This window comes from Sesamum indicum, linkage group LG5 (genome assembly GCF_026168435.1).
Source record: "Sesamum indicum cultivar Baizhima isolate 11 linkage group LG5, ASM2616843v1, whole genome shotgun sequence".
Taxonomy (NCBI): Eukaryota; Viridiplantae; Streptophyta; class Magnoliopsida; order Lamiales; family Pedaliaceae; genus Sesamum; species Sesamum indicum.
In genome coordinates, this window is record NC_142661.1 from 1,826,069 (window position 1) to 1,849,696 (window position 23,628).

The following is a 23,628-nucleotide window of genomic DNA, read 5'->3' on the forward strand; positions in this document are numbered from 1 at the left end:
AAGGCAAAGATGCTGTTTTTTGCTTAGCTGCCTCTACCCCTTGTTCGCTGTGTTGTGGGTCCCCCTATTCCACCCCCACCCCCCTATTTCCCTCATTATTATCTTTATTTTTAATACTCCTATTTGAAATTTTTACAGCATGGATTATTAGAGCTTGTTTGGCTCCAACGAAAAATACATTTATAGAAAAATAAATAAATCTGTTGACGTTAAAATATTTTAGAATGAATTATTAATTGAATTCAAAAAATTTAGTTAGTTAATAGTTTGGGTCTTATTTATTTTTATGGATCAATCTATAATAAATAAATTTACTTTTTCAATTTTGGATTGACTAATTTGACCAAATTCTTGTTCAAATACAGTTCTTTCATGTCAAGGATCATGGTGTATAAGTTCATGAAACTGAATCTGCCTAAAGTCATAAACACCCCTATAAAGAGGGATCTTCTCATAAGGACACACACAATGCATAACAAATTCATAGCAAGAGCAAGACAAAAGCTTTTTGTCACGATGAAGTTCTGCAACCATAAGGCATTGATATAATGTTTAAAGATAGCACGCAATAGCCTTCCAAAAATCATAAGAAGATTGCGAATTCGATTCAAGAACGAACTCTAAGCCCTTGAATCTACAATCGAAGAGAGTAACAAGGCGATTATTTTGAATTCAAATATTGTAAACCACTTATATTCAAATCAATATATTTCATTTGGTCCATATTATTTGTTATCTTATAATTATTTTTTGCACTCACAAATTTTTGTGAGAATAAATTTCTGGTACACCTAGAGGGACCATCTCTACCCCTCATTCCTTCCTCCTAAGTTAGAATTTAAAACATCACTCGACGAACCAAGTTTTCATGAATGAGAAAAATGTCATCAACTTCACCACTATCATTCAATCATCAATCGGGGGCAAGATCGTGAATACCTCTCCTTTTAACCATTCGAACTCGGCGAACCCTACTGAGATCAACTTGAAACCTACTCCTTTTGCCACTCTTCCCACTATGATCACTGAAGTTATGTCTATGGAGGACAAGTTGCTCAAATCGCCCAAGCCATAGCCGACATCCAAAGGATTGTGAAAGACAAAAAACCTTCAAATTGCTCAATTGATTAACAAACTCGAATCTACAAACGTTGGAGAATCAAGCCAGAATCGCTCATTCACTTCAAAACATGCCGAAAAAGAGAATCAAACAAACGAAGAGGCACCAAGGCAAGAGTCCATACCAGAAATCTAGGCATTCCATGACTTCCATTAGTTTGTTGTTCGTCGAACAACTGCAGGAGATGATTACCAATACCATCAAGGCCCACTACGGCAGATCTGCACAGAACTCGATTGCCTACTCAAAGACATATACCAAGTGAATTGACAACCTAAGAATGTCGATGGCTACCAACCGCCAAAACTGCAAAGTTCGATGGAAGGCAACCCAAAGCAACATGTCACCCACTTCATCGAGACGTTCAACAACACCAATACCGATGACGACCAACAGCACCAAGGCAAGAGTCCATACCAGAAATCTAGTCATTCCATGACTTCCATTAGTTTGTTGTTCGTCGAACAACTGCAGGAGATGATTACCAATACCATCAAGGCCCACTACGGCAGATCTGCACAGAACTCGATTGCCTACTCAAAGACATATACCAAGTGAATTGACAACCTAAGAATGTCGATGGCTACCAACCGCCAAAACTGCAAAGTTCGATGGAAGGCAACCCAAAGCAACATGTCACCCACTTCATCGAGACGTTCAACAACACCAATACCGATGACGACCTGTTGGTTAAACAATTTGTTGAGTTCCTCAAATGTAATGTCTTTTTTATTAGTATGTGAATTTAGAACAAAAGTCAATTGATAGTTGGGAGCTAATGGAGAGAGAATTCCTCAACTGTTTCTATAATACTTGGCTCACTGTGAGCATGACTGAGCTCACCAATGCAAGACAATGAAAAGATGAGCTGATTGTCGACTACATCAATCGATGGTCCACCTTCAACTTGAACTGCAATGACACTCTCAAAGTCATCTAGACAAGAAATGTGCATCCAAGGTATGCATTAGGGGATCAAGCCAAGAAACTTTGAAGAGTTGGTTACCCGTGCTCACGACATGGAATTAGGGGTTTTTCTACATTCTATAAGGGATCATCCAAGGTATGCATTAGGGGTTTTTCTACATTCTATAAGGGATCAAACCAAGAAACTTTGAAGAGTTGGCTACCCGTGCTCACGACATGGAATTAAGTATTGCTAACCACAAAATTGTCTTCCCAATCAACGATCAAAAAAGAGACAAACTCAAACAAAAGCAAGAAGTTCGCCAAGCCCAAGCTCAAGGATTCCATGACCATCAAGAGGGATCCTGCCAAAATCTCCTCTAATGCTAGGAAAAAGTGGGATAAATCTTGAAGACCAGCGTATGACAAATGGAAGACGTCAGCTTATATTGAAAGAGTTGCAAGAGAAGGTATACCAGTTCCCAACTTGCACATGCCTTACATTTTCAACGAGCTGTTGGAAAGAAACTTGATCAAATTACCTGAGTCAAAGTGTACAGATGAAAGGCTAAACAGCCCCTAAGTATAGCAAGTATCACTGAGCTGTTAGTCACTCCATTGGTAGTTGCTTCATAGTCAAGGAGAAAATCATGGCCCTGGCTAAATAAAGGAAGATCATCATCAACATTGAAGAGACGGCCGCTACGAATGTCACCAGCAATACTCCAGTAAATAGTATACATGGCTAGAGGGAAAAGCAAGAAGTTAAAGTACCGTCTACAATAGCACCATCAACACTTCAGTTTGGGATGAAGAAAACAAAGTACTCGAGTTATTGTTGTTGTTCAGTTGCTGAAGTCACTCCTCTCCTTTAATGTTTTTGTTCTCTCACTTAGCACTAGCGCTTTTTAGTAAGCCATATACTTTATGCTTTTGCTAGAGCAAATAGCGTTTTGCTTTGTATAGCCATTAGAGGTTTCTTAAACGGTTAATTAGGTATTAGTAGTTAATTTTAAGCCTAATAGTCGGCTTAACTACTACTTCAGCCTGTTCTATTTAAAGGGGCGGAACCTTCTTGTAAAACATAATTTTTTCTACAATTCAAACCTTGAATTTTACTGTTATGTTCTATGGATATCTTCTTCTTTCTCTCTTTAAATTCTTTACATGGTACCAGAACCATTCTTTAATAGTTCTTGAAATTTTTTGCTTTCCCTTAAATCTCACGCTTCTAGTCTGTGAATCAAGAATCCATGGCTGAAAAAGAAGAGAAACCGAATAAACAAAAGATGGTGAGCAGAAGAATCAGAAATGATGAAGCTACAAGCATAAGATAATGCAGGGATGTGTCTTGTTTCCTTGCTTCTAGATGGGAAGAATTACCTGTCATGGAGCAGATCTATACTTATAACATTAGGGCAAAAATGAAACTAGGATTCATCAATGGCAAGAAGCCAAAACCCAAAGAAAACTCAGATGAATATGAGCAATGGATCAGAAATGACTATATGGTCACTTATTGGATACCAAACTCTATTTCAAAAGAAATTGTGGAGAGTTTCTCTATGTTAATTCGGCCAGTAAACTGTGTGAAGGATCGCGTGGTACGATCCGGGAACATGTTAGCGGAAGCGGTAAACGTAAACGCATCCAATAATAAAAATTAAATCATAAAAACAACGAAGAAAGGGGTGTACCCTTAGAGTTCCAAGGCGTTCAATGTAGTACGGAAGTAAAAACGAAAACAAAAACCATACGAGACTATTGGTGTAAACGAGAACGTAAAATCGTAAAGATGATACCCTTTTGTTTTCTCGTTAACTAAGCCAAAATGTTCACCGGAGGTTCTAACGTAGCAACCCCCCAAGTGCATTCACACCACATCGAAAATTGAAATCTTTTAAACTCCTTGCTATAAGAGAATAAGAATTCTCCAAGAGAATTAGAGAGAGGGCGCGGCCTAGTGGTTCTAAGGAAGGATGATTATTTTTCTTGTGTTGTGTAATATTGTGTGATAATTATTTTTCAAATAATTATACAACATATATATATATATATCTTGTATTGATAGATAAGAATGTGTCTAGATATATTCTTGTTATCTACAAGGTATGTTTCTCTTTATTCCAAATAAAGAGATTCCCAACAATGACCAATAATGCACTTTTCAAAAAATATAATTTGTTGGTTAATTTTATCCTTCCATAGAATTTCCAAATGGGCTCAAAATATTATGTTGGCCGATTTTATCCAATAAAATTCAAGGCCCAATGAATTTTAATTAAATTCAGTTTAAATAAAATTCATTCAATTGAGTCTAATATGTATTTAATTTAATTAAATACATAAGCCCAAATTGTCTTTTTTATTTAATAAGATCCAATTTATTAAATAATAAGGACAAACCTAATATAAATTAATGCCATTAATTTATTCTTGGGATTCTCAATCCAATGGATCTCTCTTTTGTAAGTAATCTAATTACTTACGGAATTAATTCTAAATTAATTCTTTGTCCTTTCTCGGTGATTTGTGTGTGACTCTTTAGGTTCACCTTTCAGCTAAACTTGAGCTAGTGTCTCACACTATTATTAACTAAATCTAATTTAATTAATAATTCATGATCAACCCTTGATCAAGAAAGCTTGTTATCATGAGTGATCGTCTAGCAACTATTCATGGCACTAGAGACTAGGTGAATGACCGTGTGAACATTTAGGCTCTCAAGTACATATGGGTACCGTCCTTCCATCTACCATATCTCGGTCTTAGTTTAGGACATATAATTAGGTGTCAGTTCCTATCCTGGACTAGGCGTCTATGTTTAATATTAAAATCGCATTACGCCAAGTTTCTCAATATAGGAACCTCTTTTTCCTATTCGATCAACGACTGTGGCCACAGGTTCATAAAGCATGAATGCATCTCCAAGTGTATAGGAGATACCTCTGTCACATACTGACAGGGGACGAATCCTCTTCTTGAAACTCAGCGTCCTTGCTACATACTCTAACTGCACTGGACAAGGCTTATGATGATCATGCCTGTGACACAATCACCTCGTACGTGATTCCTCAAGACTGAGGACTACTTCCGTACTATCAGAGCCAGGGATTCAAGTCATACTGACCAAGCTCCAAGGCTTCCATACGACAATCCCTATAAGTCAGTTCAATTGATTTGACACCTGGTCAATCAACATACCAAGATTGCATAGACGTTCCATGTCTGTCGTCAATGAAATACAGTACTCACTAATTGAATGCAACTCTTAATGCAAGTCTCCGTAGGAATCTCGATGCCCCAGTCTCCAGGTCCTTAACTTGGAACGTTTCAAACCCAACTTTTTGGCAGTTGGTTTCATGACCTCCATCCAACGCGCGACCCAACTACATGGTTGTCAATTGGTCTGTGGATTTTGTTTCGATGTTCAAGCAAACGCAAACATACAGAATGAGCACAATAAAGTAAATGTCAAATAAGCGAATACTCATTTTGTTCACTTAAAATAATATTACATAATATCAATTAATGTCAGAATAGAATACATCCAAAACCGCCAATCTAATTGGCTTTTTGGTCACCTTTTTCCAACACTGTGGAAAAAGTTGGAGACACGTTTTGAAAAAAGTAATAGGCCAATGATATATCAAATACAAAGAGAAATAACTTCTGTCTCATAGAAAAATCTGTCAATCTTTGCATACTATGCAACGCTCAATGTGAATGTGGGGCATCTAGATCATAGCCGATATAAATCTTTCCAATCAACTCATACAATTTTTTATTGGTTTACATGATAGCTGTGATCATGTAAGGAATCAAATCCTACTGATGGAACCTCTATCAATTGTAAACAAAGCTTATTCTAATGTTTTGAGGGTGGAAAAACAAAGGGAAGTAAATTCTGGCATTTCAAACTCTATATAGAATATAGCAATGCAGGCCAGAGACAATAGAAGAAACACTTGCTTTGCCCCAAAAATCGCACAAAGAAAGAAAATACAGGCACAAAAATAGAATATGGTTTGTGAGGAATGTGGAAAGACTAAATATTTGAAGAGCGCATGTTTTGAAATCTACGGTTACCCTGATTGGTATAAAACTCTCGTTGAAAGGAAAAGATGACAAACCAGCACCAGTCAAGCCCTTAACACAACAGAAATAGAAGACCATGTCGCAAGCACAATAGAGGATCCAGTGGATCAAAGAGTGATCTCAAACTTAATCAGGTCTGAGATTCGTAGATTGATGATGGGAACAGATCACACAGAACCAAACTTTCAGGATGAGTTTGATGACTTTTTAGGTAAATCAATGATAAATAAATCTTGCAATGAATTAAACATAAATTCTTGGATTATTGATAGTGAAGCATCAACACACATGTGTAGTAATGAGGTCTTTTTGAATCCTTTGATTGTACCATAACTAAGTCTTGAATACATCTACCAGATGGTTCAAAGCAACCAGTTCAAAAGCTAGGAAATGTCCTATTGCCAAATAATATTAAACTCACACATGTATTACATGTACCTAAGCTGAAATTGAACTTATGTCAATCAATAGACTATTTGATTTCTCATCAATAATCTTTAAGTTTTCTGATTCTAATTGTGTATTGCAGGACCACAAGACTAAAAAATTGTGACTGTAGGAAAAGTGATATGAAGGCTTTATATACTGGATGAGGAATCTTTCAAGATGGAAACCATTAAACAATATAGTAATTCATTTGATGAACATTTGATGAATATTGCAGTATCTGACTTAGATGTGTGGCATAGGAGACTAGGTCACACATCCTCCAATCTACTTAATCACATCCCCATGTTAAAGGGAACTCAGAATAAAATCCATAGTTGTGATATTTTCCATTGGCTAAACAACCCTTTTGCATTGAGTGAATCTGTATCAGAAGCTCCATTTGATCTTCTACATATTGCCATTTGGGGCCCTTATAACCAACATTTCTTATCATGCTGCAGTTAAATGATGACTACAACACGTGCACACGGACCTTTTTAATGCAACAGAAAGCAGATCTAATACCTCTATTAATAGTATTTCATAAGATGATAAATACATAGTTCAATAAACGGATTAAAGTCGTAAGAATTGATAATGGAACTGAATTTCTAAGCAATCAATGCCAAACTTTTTTAAGAAATGAAGACATTTTACACCAAAAACCTTATATATACACACCCCAATAAAATGGGGTGGTTGAAAGAAAACATAAACATCTTTTGCAAGTTGTAAGAGCACTTATGTTTCATCATCCTTACCTAAGATGTTTTTAATTGAAGCTTTTCTCCCAGCTACTTATATTATAAACAAATTACCAACTCAAATTCTTAACTGGAGTATTCTTTATAAAAAATTGTACAATAAACCCGTGAATTATAACCAGATGAAAGTGTTTGGTTGCCTTTGTTTTGCTATAAAAACTTTACCTTTAAAGTCTAAATTTGACGCAAGAGCATCCAAATGTGTCTTTCTTAGATATATGCATGGCCAAAAAGGGTATAAATTGTTTGGTCTTGAGAAAAAGACAACACTAGTAAGCAGAGATGTTGTCTTTCACTAGTTACCAGAGATGTTGTCTTTCATGAGGATACTTTTCCTTATGAGGGACAACAGACAGATCCTATCACATGTTCACTTCCGTTACCTCTTCATGATTCCAGTGTTTCCCCTATGAATGTTTTAGACTCTTTTGCACCTATTATTGTGGTAGAAAATCCAAAGAAACACCCTATAGACACAACTATTGTACCTACTGAACCTATGAGATCCACTAGAATCATTAATAGACCGCCTTGGATGGATGATTTTGTCTACTATTATATTTCAGCTCACTCTCTTCCTGTTGTTTCCGTTGTCACCCCTACATATGCAGGTTTTGTTGCTTCTATTTCCAGCTTGCAAGAACCAAGGTAGTATACTCAAGCAACAAAATATCTAGCGTGGATTAGTGATATGAAGGCAAAAATACAAGCTCTGGAAGAAAATAAAACATAGGACATAACACCTTTCTCTGAAGATAAGAAAGCTGTAGGGTCTAGATAGGATACAAGCTTAAACTTACACCAAATGACACAGTTGATAGATACAAAGCAAGATTGATTGCTAAGGGTTACAACCAAATCGAAGGGGTGGACTTTTTTTTAGAGTTTTAACTAGTGGCTAAAGTTGTTATAGTTATGTCCTTGCTTGCAGTTTGTAACTTCTGCGGGATGGCATATTCATCAATTAGATGTCAACAATGCATTCTTACATGGCTATTTAGACGAGGAAGTCTACATGGAATGACCAAAAGGTTATCCACTGCCTCATGGACATGTTTGCAAGCTCAAAAGGTCTCTTTATAGTCTCAAACAAGCATCATGAATATGGAACCATGAATTCACTACCAAGATCTTTTGGGTTTAAACAGTTAAGAAACGATTATTGTTTGTTTACAAAGCTAACTTCTACAGGTTTTATTGCTTGGCTTGTTTACGTGGATGACATTTTAGTTGCAGGACCTTCGGAATCTCAAATTGCAGAGGTCAGAGTTACTTAGATGATCTTTTTACAATTAAAGATTTAGACAAAACCAAATATTTCTTGGGCTTGGAAATAGCTACAGCTCCAGAAAGATTAGCTCTTACAAAATGCAAATACATCAAAGATATATTGACAGACATGGGATTACAAGATGCAAAACCAACCACTACACCCCTTCCAGCAGAAATTAAATTTTCAACTCAAGCAAATAATATACTTCCTCAACCAGCAGTGTGCAAAAGGTTGGTGGAAAGGTTGCTCTATCTTAGCAAGTAATTATATGTATTATTATAAATAATTAAATTATATATATAAGTATTAATATATTATGTATATATATTTTATAAAAATAATTTTATTCTTAAAAATCATTGCGCTGTGTTACTTATACTCCTTAGTTAGGAGGGATTTCTATTTTATTTTTAAAAACACGTGAAGATAAATTATTATTTTTTTATAGAGAAATTTTTGCATTTTCAATATTACATAGGGTTAAATGCAAAATTTTCAAATTCAAATTCTGCGGATGGTTATTTTTATTTTATTGATTCTTCTGTACATAATAAAACAAAACATTGAAACCATCCAAATAAGTGCAACTTGCACTTAATTGGATGGTATTTTTGTATAATATTTTGTCACATAAGAGATCATTTTTTTTTTGTCTTTTTAAATTTAAGTTTAGAGAGACTTGTTGTTGTTTTATCCTTATCCATAAAATTCAATATACTTTATATATATATATATATATCACTACAAGAAAATAATTCAATAATTATTAAAAAATTTGATGCTAAAATTAGTATGGAGCTAATTAACAAGTAAAATTTTCTCGTTGTTCTCATTATAATCTATATTATTTAATATATATATATATTATTAAGTAAATTTGTTGCTAAATTCATTAGCAAGTAATTTTTCATTACTATTTTTTTTTAATTTGTCATTAAATATATTAGCAAGTAAATTTTTTATATTAAATAATATAATTTAGCAACAAAAATTTTATTTACTAATTATTAGCTCCACGTTGATTTTTTTTATTGCTATTAAGCTATATTCTTGTGGGGTATAGATTACCTTTCATTTCATTTAATTTAGATAAGCGTATTCATTCTCATCCAAAAAAATTATTATTTTTTAAACAAATAAGTTAGTACCAAACTTTAATTTATTGAGTCTATCTGCATCTACTCTGACAATTTTAAAAATTGACTGTGAAATATGTTTGATTTAATTTTTGAAATATTTAATGTCATCTTACCTTTTTTATGTTATTATTATATAAATATAGTAATCAAAATATATATTTTTAATTGACGATTTAAATACAGAGAAAAAAAAATTATATAATATTTAAAATATTATTCGGAGTTTTTTTGTATGTTTTTTAGAATTTTCTGGATATATATAGATAGCAAAATACTTTTTAACTTTACATAGGTCAATTAATTTTAGATGTTAATATATTCATCGTTCAATGTTGAGATGTGATCGAGATCGAGAAAGAATATGATAAAAATAATAATAATAAATATTATTTATGAGTATTCTTTATAGAATCATAACTCTTTATGTATTTTATTTTATTTTTAATTAAAAATCTATGTTTCGTATTAGATTTGAACTATTTTGATTGTAAACTTATAAATATGTGTTAAATTTATTATTCAATATTTTTTTATGAATGCATAAATATTTTTTTCTAATTAAATTTTATGAATTTTGTACGCAATTTTATAAAAAAATTTATGAATTAGAATTTTGTACGCAATTTTCCGACGATATTTTGAAAACTAATCGAAAATTGCCCACGTGGCAGGAAATTTGAATTTCTGACAACTTATACACGTGTAATGACATGTGACCATGGATAGTGACTCATTATTTAAATATCAGAATTCTAAAAAAATATATAAATTTTTTTAAATTTAAAGTTTATAATTTCAATTGAAAAATTTAAATTACAGTACAAGAGTTATATAGTAAATTCATTTTTTCAAAGTTAAATATGTGCTTGACTAAGTATTAATTAATTATAGAAATTATATTTTATTAATTTTTATTTTTTAAATAATAATTTTACTTTTTATAAATTATAACATAATTCAGAATATGTCCAACATATCTTCCACCCCATTTTAATTGTCATATAAGCTTAAAAATCCATAAAAAAAAATATCCAACTGACCTGCCACGTGATATTTTCATGTAAGAAAGAAAAAATCATCAATCGAAAGGCTATTTTTAATCAATTTTCTAAATTATTGAACTTAAAAAAAAATGGGCATAATTATCATACTAAAACTAATATTAAACATACTTAACGGATTAAATTTTGTTTAATTGTTATCATTTATGTTATTTTGGGTGCACCCATATTGCCAAAAGGCAAATATTGGTTTTTGTACCATGATTGACATTCTGTTAACTTGACAGGTAAATTTCAAGTTGGGGTACTGAACATAATTTTTCAAACACTGAGAATCTGTATATAATTATATCAAATTTCAGGGGTTAGGAGTGTAATTATCCCTATATAATAATGCATATAATTTCCCTCTAAAAATGAGTAAAAAAACATATATCATAATTCTTGGGTCAAAATGTGATTCCACTAATTAAATAAACCTATATTTCAATGCTCTACTTATATTTTAATTTCAAGTGTTTTTTTGAATTCTTATTGTATAGGAGGAATAAATGCACATGAAAATAAAAATTGCACAAAATCTCATGACAATGAAAGAGCCCTTATGTTGCATAATGAATAATTATTGGAGTTGTTAGGTAATAAATGCTAAAATAAATTATTGAGTATAAAATAATTTAATTATAATACAAGTTTTTTTGTGAGAACGAAATGGTAGAGACTTTTACCATATAACTATTATTTAAATAAAAAAATCACTAATGTTTGTTTAAGCTAAGAAGAAATAATGATATGCGGAAATAATGGGACAAGATCCGTGTGTTTTGCCCATGTTAGATACGGTTTGACTTACCCACTAACTCGAAATAGTAGCTGTTGATGCCTCTTTTATCTAAGAATTACAGAGCCGGCATGTAACTTCGGTACCGTACAATTGCCTCCTATATACCAGAGTTGTCCCAGTTCGTAAAGTACACACTAAGTAATTTGAGTTCTAACACTGTTGCGATCCCGATCATCTCATTACTCACATCCGACTCAAATTTCAGAAGATTTTAACTAGGGCCCACCCGTCGAGACTTTCTTTGTTGCAGACCGACCTAATTGCTTATCCAATTCAAGGCGTGCGCAGAGGGCCAAGTCATCAAATGGATAACAAATTATATAGTTTTTGGCTAAATATTTATGCACTTCTTCACGTTAAGTTCTTTGGATAATAATTAAAGTCGAGATTTTTATGAGTACAAGTCTGATCAGATGTATATATATATCTTATTTTATATAAATTTATTATTTTATTTTCTCTTTATAATTTCATAATAATTTTGAACTGTCTATTAAACAATTAATTGATAGTTTAATTTAATAATACAATTATATATGTATATATTTTTTAAAAAATAATTTATATGTATCTACAAAGAAGCTTGAAAGTCAGGGGCCAGGCCCAATCCAATTCATTACTATCGATTAGTGGATGGAAATGATTATGGGCCTATAATTGGGCCTTTTCCCTCAACGAGCTTACTCTTCTTTTTACTTTGGCAAAATTTCACTTTTGGTCCCACTAAATAGGGCCATTCTCACTTTTGGTCCCGCGCTTTAGGTGCTCAACACTTATAGTCCCAAAACCCTAATTTTTGAACACTTTTAGTCCCACACCGTTAAAAACTGACGGAAACGGCACGTGACACGCACGTGCCGTTAGTCAGCTGGTATGGTCCATGTTGGTCAACGGCAAAATATCATTTTTGGTCCCACTAGATAGCGTTATTCTCACTTTTGGTCCCACGCTTTACGTGTTCAACACTTGTAGTCCCAAAATCCTAGGGCCCGTTTGGTTGTGTTTTCATTTTCATTTTCAATTTCCAACATTTGGAAATAGGTATAAATGCTTTATTGGTTTTTGTGCGAAAACTGATAATATATTTGGATTAGTTGTTTCCAAATATAGGTATATAGGTGTGAGAATGTTGAATATATGTATATGTATTTTTGATGTGACAGAAATTGGTTATAAGGGTTGACCAAATTGATTGAACATTTGTGTCTTTTTCTATTCATATTTATGTATAGATATATACATGTATATTGTGAATGCCAAATAAAAATGTGAAGAATATACTTTATTCAATACTTTATTTAAATAAGTTAGGTCTAAATTAAATAAATAATTTAATATGACCAAGACATCAACAATATAATTCTGTTTATATTTTCAATTTCAATTAAAATATTTTTTTTGATTTTATATATATCAATAAAATAGTATTTTATATTAAGGTGCAATATAAATTTTTTAACACCTTTATATTAAGGTGCAATATGTGACAAGTCACGTGCCATTAGTCATAGGGGTGGCAGATGAGTCGAGCCGACTCGACTTTGAGCTCGAGCTCATGTTTACTTGTTCACCACTCGCGAGCTGGTGAATTTTTTTTTTTTATATATTGTTTTTAATTTTTTTATATATTTAATTTTATATCTAATATTTGATCAGTTTTATAATCTAAATTGATCGTATATTATAATTATTAATCAATATCATCTATTTTATTTTGTATAATAATAAATTATGATACTTTTATTTATATATTTAACCTTTATACAAAAATAAATCTAATCAACAACTTAGCAAATTATAATATTTTTTATAATTAAAATTATTATTTAATATGATATATAGAACTTTATCTTATATTTTAATATATATTTGTATTACGTTAATATTTTTTAAATTGACAAGTAATTCACTTATGATTCTTTATTATTTATAAATTTATGTCAAAATTTAGTAATTCTTATGAATTAATCTAAAAATCATAATAATAATAATAATAATAATAATAATAATAATAATAATAATAATAACAAAAATAATAATAATGATGATGATGATGGTTGAACAATTCTAATTATTATTTTTATAAGATATATAATGAGATTAAAAAGTTTAATCAATAATTAAGATATCTTAAAATTTGGGCACCTGATTCATATGAAATTTAAATATATACAAGATTGTGTCTATTAGATCATATCAGACGGTATGATTTAAAATCACATGGCCTGATTCAATGATACACCGTCTTGAATGATTACTCTTATATTTCGATATCAGATGGTTTGGGTGTTTTTTAGCATCTTGTTTAATTTTTTTTCTTGGATTTGAGTGTGTTTTCAGGGGACAATGATTTGTTTATTTCTTGTTCTTGTTGTTTGGTTTTATAAAATAGTTGTAATGTTGTATGGAAGACCATTATCGATTAGCAAAATTTCTGAAAAATTTTGTATGTAATGTTGTAAAATTCCTCTCCTTCCCACCTCTATTCTTCTGCAATTTCTGGAACAAAATCGAGCTCGAGAAAGCGAGCTCGAGTTCGAGCTCGAAAATAATGTATCGAGCTCGAGCTTGAGCTCAACCTCGGTGAGCTCGTCGAGCTCGAACTCAAACAAAGAACCCTCTCACACTCAGTTTCTTTTTCCTTCCCAACCTCATTCATGGCGGCTCTTAGGCCTCTCTGTCTCTCTGCATTTTACCATACCAGTGATATTTAACTGAGAAGTTGCAGGATTTGGTCTAGAGGATGACTAAATGAACACAGCTCAAACAAAGAACCCTCTCACACTCAGTTTCTTTTTCCTTCCCAGCCTTATTCATGGCGGCTCTTAAGCCTCTTTGTCTCTCTGCATTTGCATTCTTCTCACTCTCACTCACTCTGCTTCAGATATTGAGTTGCTTTTGATGAAGATTAAGCTTTCACTGCAAGGAACCGCCGAGAACTTGCCGTTGTTGTGCTGGAATGTCTCAGTCCCACTCTCCATTAGGGTTTTGGGACTACAAGTGTTGAAAACGTAAAGCGTGGGACCAAAAGTGAGAATGACCCTATCTAGTGGGACCAAAAGTGATATTTTGCCGTTGACCAACATGTACCATACTAGTTGACTAACGGCACGTGACAAGTCACGTGCTGTTTCCGTCAGTTTTTAACGGCGCGGGACTAAAAGTGTTAAAAAATTAGGGTTTTGGGACTACAAGTGTTGAGCACCTAAAGCGCGGGACCAAAAGTGAGAATGACCCTATTTAGTGGGACCAAAAGTGAAATTTTGCCTTTTACTTTTTTCTCCAATGCAAAATGAATTAAGTCGAATTGAATAATATGTTTTTATAATATTATTTTATTTTATTAGGAGATAAATCACAATAAGGTTTTTTAAATTTCGACATAATTATAAATATTTTTTATTATTTAAAAAATTAAAAATACCCTTTGATTTTCTATAAAAATAGGTATTCATATGATAAAGATATTGAATTATCAACTTTGCCTTTATTGTATTTTTTTTTTTAATTTTAAAATTTTAGGATGAGAGGGCTGAAAAATTTTAAAAAATTATACAAAAATTATCTACTCAGTCATATAAATTTTAAAACATAAGTAGAATTAGAATATTGATAAGGGCATTTTAGTCGGTTTAAAAAAATTGAAGAAAATTTAACGAAAATTAACAGATTGGGCCATTGTTTAGATGAATCGTTAAAATCAGGGAGATATTGATAATTTTTCAAATAATGATGGGGTATTTGTAATTATGTCAAACTTAAGAAAAGTTTATTATAATTTTTCATATTTTTTTTACTTAGTTATATTAATAATTAATTTTGTATTCATAAATTATTTTATTCAGTATAATTGATTAATTATTAATAATATATACACATATATATATATATAGAGAGAGAGAGGGAGAGAGAGAGAGCATAGTTGATGATTCATCCGTGGCGGGAGAAGAATTGAAGTGAAGAAGAAGGAGCAGCCTAATAATACCAAATAAGGTGAGGAAGAATAGAAAAGAAGAGACTTTTGTTGCAGAAGAGGACAGTAAGTATTTACAGCATACATAGTTTCTGGTGAACATCACATGCCCACTCCAAACGTACGAAAATCGAGGAAACAAAGAACGAAAACATAGCAAAAGCGAAAAGGAAAAGCAACAACAATGGCAGTGGGCCCCCACCAAACCTGTTCTGGATTGCGGGGACGGGGAGAGAGGGGCAGTAAGTAGATATACACACACTAATACGCACAAAAAGACATCTTTCCTTCCCTCCATCCTCATCACTAGTCAAGTCCAACTCTCTCTCTCTTCTTACAATATTTAATGCATTATTTAATTCTCTCTTTTGCTTTTCTTGTTCTGTCTGCTCTCTTCGAAACAAGCAACCGGTGAGGTGAACACTTTCCTTCCAAGCTTTCTTTTCTCGTCGTTTCTGGTAATGTTCTTCTGCCTTTGCTGAATTTAGGCTCTGTTATAAGCTGCTGTTCGTCTGGGCATGTGGTTGTGTGTGTGTGTGTGTGTGTGTGTGAGTGTGAGTTTGTATGGTTTTTGTCATGGTTGGAGCTCTTTTGGATGTGGGTTTAGCTCTTTTTTTGGTTTTTTGGAATGTTGTTGTGAAATGGGTTTGTGGGTGGTGATAAAGTTTGTTGCTTTTCACAGTTATGTGCATTGTTTGCTCTGGAGTGAATGCTGTGTTATGGTTCTGAGTTTATATCAGTTGTGGGTTTTTTAGTTTGTTCAGGAAATAAGGGTTTCTGGGCTTCAGAATTCAAGTAGAAGTTTGTAAAAGTGTAGGGGAAATAGTTTCATGATCAAATGATTGTTTAAATGCTTAAATTTGTTCTAGAGTAATTCAGTACTTTAACTTTCCTTATGACCTCTTTTTTCATTCAGGAAAATGAAAATGTATCAACTTCCGAGTTGCTGCTTCTTTTTTATGCAAACTGTAAGAGGCATTCTTATGACGGTCCTCGAATCTTCCCATTTCTGTCTTCCCCCCAGCTTGTAAAGGTTGGGAATTATGTTTTGGATAGATTACTTTGAATTTTCGATGCGCATGTGAAACAGAAATGCTGAACACCATGTACCAATCCACCTTAGCATTGTGATTACAAGAATGACTGCATGTTTGAATTAGCTTCCTAAAGCCAGGTTTCGCTATATAGTATTTTCCTTTATGTAGTTGGGTTTTCACTAATAACAATTTTTGTGATTTCTTATCTGTACTTGCAGTTGTAAATGCAGCACCAATTCAAGAGATTGTTCTGAGGTTTTTTGATGTTGTACCACTCTGAGCATAAATAATGGGCAGTAAAGTATTCGTGACATACAAGAGGAAGAGGCTATTCTCAAGAAGTGATCATCCCCATATACATTTGCTTTCTGATACGCCTTTGGATATTAAAGAGTCCAAAATCTCAGCTAATTTTGACAAGCATGATGAGTCAATTGCTGAATGTATATTGCAGAAAAAGGACGGAGACTTTGGGGTGAGATGCCATATGAAATTCATTTTCATATTTCAGAAGTATCAGTGGAAGAAATTTCGCAGATACTCTTCCGTGTTTCCATTTATAAATTGTTTACATGGATTATTTTATATTGAAACGATAATTTCATACTGTAGAACACTTTGCATTGTGGTATCATCCCGTCTCTTGATGCTTTATAGTCTCTAGATCCCTGAAACTTGGAAATCATTGTCATTCCAACTTGTTGCACCTGTCTACCGATATTCCTGCACTGGATTCTTAATGAAATACAGACTAAGAATTCATATATATTTCTGTTCTGTTCCCCAGTAGAATTTATTGTGGTTTCATTACCTCCTCAATAGCTTCATTCAATATCCACATAACTTAGGATGCAAACTTGAGCCTCAACAACGTAAGGGATGCGACGAGTGTCATAATGGTTCTCTCAGATTTACTTTCCCCACCATTTGAAATCTCTTGCAAATAACCATGTGGATCTAATTAATGTTGTTTGCTTTTAATGTTAAGCAATAATTTTCCTTCGTAACTCATACCATTCTTATTTACAGATATGTCATGAATATACCGAAGAAAACATTGGAGAAAATGTGTTGCAACGTGACAATTGTGATTCCGAATTTCGTGATCAATATAATAAGGTTTGCACTCTTACTTTACTTTGTAGCAGAATTAGATGTTTTGAAAATTTTAGATTGTTGATGAGCAGTGATTGCACTATCTTATGTACCTCAACTTTGCATAGGAGCATGCCAAACAGCAAGATTCCTCAATTTCGGGTGAGACTCAAAATTTAAGTAAATTGGACCAAGGGAGATGTTCCCCAAAATCTGATGTGAAACAAGTAACATCTAATCCAAATGTACTTTTGGAGGGAAGTCCCGGTGAAAGTTGTCAAATTGACTCTGCTGGTCAATCCAAATTGTTATCTGTGAAGTCCAGCTCAGAATATGAAGACAAGTGCAAGGACACATTTTCAACTTCACCTCCTCCTGATGCATTTTCTGTTGTAGAACCAAAGCCGGCATGCCTAGAAAATTGTGATGGAAAAAATTGCAGCCCTCAAATGGAGGGCACAGCCATCTCAGGAGCATTTAATTTGGAGGAAACTAACAAAATTAATAAAGAGCAGCCTAGCAGCTTATGCAATGATTTAGTTACAAAGCGCAAGTTGGACTCGACATTGATTACATTCTGTCGAAGATCCAAGCGGAACAGAGATATTGCTACACCACATATTGCCTCTGAATATGCTGATACAACACGTGCATCTGAAACACCTCTCGCTGCCAGTTGTCCAGTGGATCTCAGGAACGAGAAGGTTAAATCCACAAATTCCCTTATTGATAATGAAGACAAAGTATGTTCTTTTCTTAACTTGCATTTTTTATTATTTTCTGACATTTGATAATATTTGTGTAACGTAAGGAAAATAGTATCAGCTTGGGATGAAGAGAATATTGAACGCTCATTTTGTTAGGTGCAGTAATCTTATTTGTCATCGACCTTTTGGGGAGTATTGCATTTGTTGTATAGATCTTCGTTAAGGTGAAAAATAGAGTTGTGTTTTGGAATATGTTCATCTTTGATAGCCTGTTTGGAATGTTCTTCCACTGTGAGAGAAACTTTCCAGTGGTACAAGATATACACTTGAGTTTAATACTCAAAAACGAAAAGAAAAGCCTTTTCTACAATTGTCAAAAGTATTGAAGTCTCTTCAACCCGTCCATATTAGCCAGGAGAATAATCACACAAGTTGTTGCGACATGGTTCTCGCAATTTGTGTTTCACAAATCTCTATGGTGATCACTTGTTTTGTCTCTTCTCATACTTATATGTGTTACGTCCGTCTTTTTTCCTCTATATGTCTCCTCAATTTATGAAGGACCTGGGGTGATTCAACGGAATCAGCTTGAAGTGTCCTCTGCATTTTCAGACGACGTATGACTTCTAATTTCAGTTAGACACCAATTAACTTAATAATGTAAACGGCTACATATTCTTATTAATCAACAGAAGGAATGCCATTTACTCTAGCCTAAAAGGAATTAGCACCTACTATTTCTGTCTGAAACTTAAGCATTATCTGAATGATAGACAAGAAGGCATTCTCATGTGAAGTGTCTACCTTTATCTGGCATGTTTCATGACACATTTGGTTACTGGATAATGTGATAATTATCCTAAATCAAACAGAAAAAAAGCAAAATAAATACAAGAAGCGTCACTGACATTTTGTGGACGTTCATTCACTAAAATGCATCTTTGGATATTTGTTATAACTAATTTTGCTCAAGTAAGTGAATTGTGAATGTAGTTTTTTAAACTTGAAGCAACACTTTTTTTGTGATTCTTGTGAAGTTGCTGTTGTGACAGGAACCGGCAAATAATTCGTCTTCATTTTCTACCCCAGCTTCGTCATCTGCAATGTACGCTTGTCAGCATCTTCTGTAATTACATTTACTTTGTGAGATATGATAATTGATGCGAAATCAGTTCTTGCAGGGCCATGCATATGGATAATCCATTCCATTTTCCACATGGAACAGCTGAAAAAAGCGCCCCATTTGCTGTTGCACAGACTTTTCAGGATTCTCGTGAGGAGATGTCTTCACTACAAGGAAAAGTTTGCATGGATGACAAAGGTAATTCCCACATAAATGTGATATCTCAAAGCTTGTCGAATGAAGATAACAGCAGAAGAATGTCCAGTGATGTTTCACGGGATAGTGATTCCCCATCATCGCTTGACTTATCCGTAATCTCCGCATGGCATGAATTCTACATTAAGGCACTGGCAACCATAAAAAGGATTCATCCACATTTCCAGCATGCGTTTGGATCATTTCAATTTTCTGCTCATTCATTTCTTCTTATCTTTTTGCTGGATATCTTCATCTAATGTGGTTCAGATGCTACAGCTGCTCGTGATATCGACTGCAATGTACCACTTCACTGTGACTCTGATGAAAATCATCCACCTGGGCCTTCAGAAGTTCGTCATGATTCTCCAGGCTTAACCTGTAAGAACAAGGAGAATATGCCAAGTCTGCAAGTGCAGTGCACGGATAATGGTTCTGCAGTAAGGTCCATGTCTGATAAGGGAAAGTTTATTGTAGATTCTCCACCAGTTTTGGCGGGCACCTCATCAAAAAATAATTATCTTCAGGTAAACTGCCGGATAACATACTTGTTGAGCGATTAACTAATATCTAATGTTTATTTTTATAGTGATGATAGTTCATTTCTAGCTGAGATTAAAAATTGTAATTCATCTCAAGTGTTAATTACAAAGTTACTGTAGTTGCTAACTATTCATTCCTCTCTTGAAATTACAAACACGTGCCCTAAGTTTCTGTGTTAAGGAAGAGATTGCAGTTACCTCGCTTCTCCATTCTGAGATTGGATACAGAACAGTTTTTCGTAGTTTCATTTGGGTTGGTTAGTAATTATACTTACTCTGATAGAAGTGATTGTAACTAATTCTCATCTCAAATGATTTTTTGGTGGCTGTAGAAAACTCTTGCACATTTGGCTATTAACTGCATGTGGTATAATTTTCAGTTATTCCCGGAAAATAGAAGCAATGACACACCCCAGTTAGCTAAAGACCAGGAAAAGGTGAGCCAGCTCCAGCCGTCAAGCTTACAGCCTTCACGTTTCCATGGCTTATCGCTGATATCAGAACAGATGGTTAACAGTTATGCTTGTTGTTCATCCTTTAATGAGTGGCCCAACGTTCAACTACAACCCAGAGAAGCTTTTCAGGATTTTCTACAGTCCACGTCAGGTCGAGCACAATCATTTTTGAGACACAAGATGATGCTCGACAACATTTTAATTAGAACAAGAGCTGTGAGGGGAAGCAGAAGCAGCTTCTTGGACAAGTTTGAGTATCCAATCACTTGGTCGGAAGAGGAGTTGGATTGTCTTTGGATTGGTGTGAGGAGACACGGACGAGATAATTGGGATGCCATATTAAGGGACCGCAGGCTACACTTCTTGCCATGGAAAACACCTCGGGACTTGGCCGACAGGTGGCAGGAAGAACAATCCCAACTTTTCCGCACCATGCCCATTTCTCAAGTAAAGTATGCAAGCCCTTCAGATTGTTTGACTGACCGTGTGAACAGTTTGCTCCATTCGTGGCCAAAAGGTCCCGTAGATGAAGTTCAACACTCCCTCGGGGATGCACGTCCACTGTATGAAAATGGTGTCTATAAACGACCCTCAGCCCATTTTATGAATATTCCACAATACGGGCATCTCCAGAAACCAGGTACAAATTCTGGGACGTTATCTTCCCGCAGGTATTTGGGGAAATGCAGCTGGGGTCTATTCAACCCATCTGAAGGTAACCCCGTCCCCCGGGATGGTGCTGGACCTATGAATGGAAGTTTGCCTCACTGGCTAAGAGAAGCAGTTGAAATCCCTCCAAGGCCATCTGACCCAACCCATGTTGCTGTTTCATCAGTCAGCCATTGCGGCACACAGTGGCTTAACAGTCCCAATTTTGAGTGCACCGGGACTTCTCAGCAACCGTGGTTGAGCAACAGATACGCCTCTGTTCTCAACAACCATTGCGCCAATCAGCCGTTGATCATACGACATGGAAAAACGGAACCACATGAGCGTGAGGTTAATAAGCAGGATAACCTGATTGTCATCCCCAGCGATGCTTCTTCTGAAGAGACTATTTCCGATGACCATAGCATTAGGCCTTAGCTACTAATCGACTCGACTCTGTAGTGATCTTTAAGTGAGTTTCTTGACTTTCAGCAGGGAGGTTGTATTTAGACTGTATAGTTATACTCTTACAACTGTCGACAACATTGCGAAATCTGGCTCGGTTGCATTTCTAAGTTAAAATGGGCCTCTGATTGATTAAAAGCTTTTGAGAAAAGAGGCATTTTTGCAGGGAATTCAGAACTTTGCATATGTGATGAGCTTTTGTACATGTTCCAAACTGGTTTGAGTAAATTAGTTCTCTTTTTCAAAGAGAGATGCTGGCCAGGTTTGTTCGAACAGAACTAATCCTTATACTTTTTTTATGTCACTGGTGATTTTTTCTTGAGCCGTATACTATTTATGTGACAAGTGTAATGGTTTTAGTCTCTCGGATCGAGTTCGAGTCAGAATTTTCCGTTAACCGGTAATGTTCTTTTGTCAATTCTCTTAAGGACGCTGATGTAAGTAAGGGTTCAATTTATACGACGAATATTTGTGTAATATCTTATAAAATATTTATTTAAAATATCTTATAAAATATTTGTGTAAAGTTATGTACGATGTGTTTTGAATTATAAAATGTTATATCTTATACTAAAAATAAGTTATCGGTATTTGGATAAAATACGATTATACAAAGCTTATGAGATATCAGTGATGATAATTTTGTATTTACTATGCTCGAAATGCAAGAAATTTGTTATGATTTCAGAAATAACTTAAAAAATTTTTACTTTTTTTTTTCAAATAAAAATTATAAGTTCATAATATTTTTATTTTTGAATCTTATAAAATATTTGAAAAAGTTTATAAAATCATCCCAACACCCTTTTAGATATAGATGGAGATTATATGTTTTGATGCAAACCTACGAAAATATACTAAAATAAAGCCCACATAATATAAAATTTTATTATGTTTATTTAATTAAATGAAAACAAGCAATACAAAATTAATAATTGATAGAAATTGATAAAATAAAATAATTTTAAATGTATATGAAAAAAAAGTATCAATAGAGTTAAATTAACAAAATAATTGTAAAAGTGTGCTCTCTAAAAATGAAAAATTAGGTAATAAAGAGTGGATAAAGAAAAGGGAAAAGATATGAAAGAAAAAAACAGAGTAAATTATTACCAGCTTTCTTGAAGTTTGGTATAATTTAAAGGGTAAATTATATTTTGTCATTTAAACTATATCTGTTTTTACACTTTGATATTTAATTTTTTTTTTGTGTATCAATTTGTCATTTCAACTATACGAAATTTTCACTTTGTCATATAAAAGGGTTTTTTTTATTGATTTTTTTTGTTTGGGAAAACATCACATTCTGTGCATATATGACAAATATCATATAAACAACCCTTAAATATCACACATGTACTGCATGTGATTTTTTTGATAAAAAAATTGGTTGAGAAAAAGTTTTAAATGTAAAGTGGAAAATTTTGTAAAGTTGAGATGGCAAGTTGACACAAAATAAAATTTAGATATTAAAGTATAAAAACGGTTATAATTCAGATGACAAAATATAATTAACTCTAGTTAAAATACCCCATTGTTGTTTAAAAGATTATCAATATCTTTTGATTTTATCAGCCATTTAACAATTAGCCCAATTCATTAAAAATTGTTAAGTTGTAGATTAATTTTTTTTTGTAAATTGATAAAATATCTTTGTAAATTATGAATTATAATTTTACTTATTTTTAGAAAGTATCTGATCTTTTTTATGAATTAAGTGGATATTCTTTTAATATTTTTAAAATTTTCATCCATCTTGTTGGATTTATGTTATAATTTTTGTTTGTCATAAAGGAAAAAATATGACAAGTGGA

General features: G+C 33.5%; 1 protein-coding gene across 12 annotated transcripts; it reads left to right on the forward strand.

The window, feature by feature from the left end:
- Positions 1-15,487: 15,487 nt before the first annotated feature.
- LOC105162828 (uncharacterized) lies at positions 15,488-21,984 on the forward strand. Of its 12 annotated transcripts, none has more exons than XM_011080961.3 (9): positions 15,488-16,005; positions 16,464-16,580; positions 16,803-17,059; positions 17,614-17,703; positions 17,808-18,422; positions 19,439-19,491; positions 19,559-19,707; positions 19,975-20,231; positions 20,627-21,984. In XM_011080961.3, the coding sequence occupies exons 3-9, from the start codon at positions 16,874-16,876 to the stop codon at positions 21,785-21,787; spliced, it is 2,511 nt and encodes an 836-aa protein (XP_011079263.1). In that variant the 5' UTR covers positions 15,488-16,005; positions 16,464-16,580; positions 16,803-16,873; the 3' UTR covers positions 21,788-21,984. The 12 variants fall into 12 exon arrangements, with proteins under 12 accessions (XP_011079263.1, XP_011079272.1, XP_011079270.1 ...); XM_011080970.3 differs by having other exon boundaries at positions 19,984-20,231; XM_011080968.3 differs by having other exon boundaries at positions 19,568-19,707.
- The last annotated feature ends 1,644 nt before the right edge of the window (positions 21,985-23,628 follow it).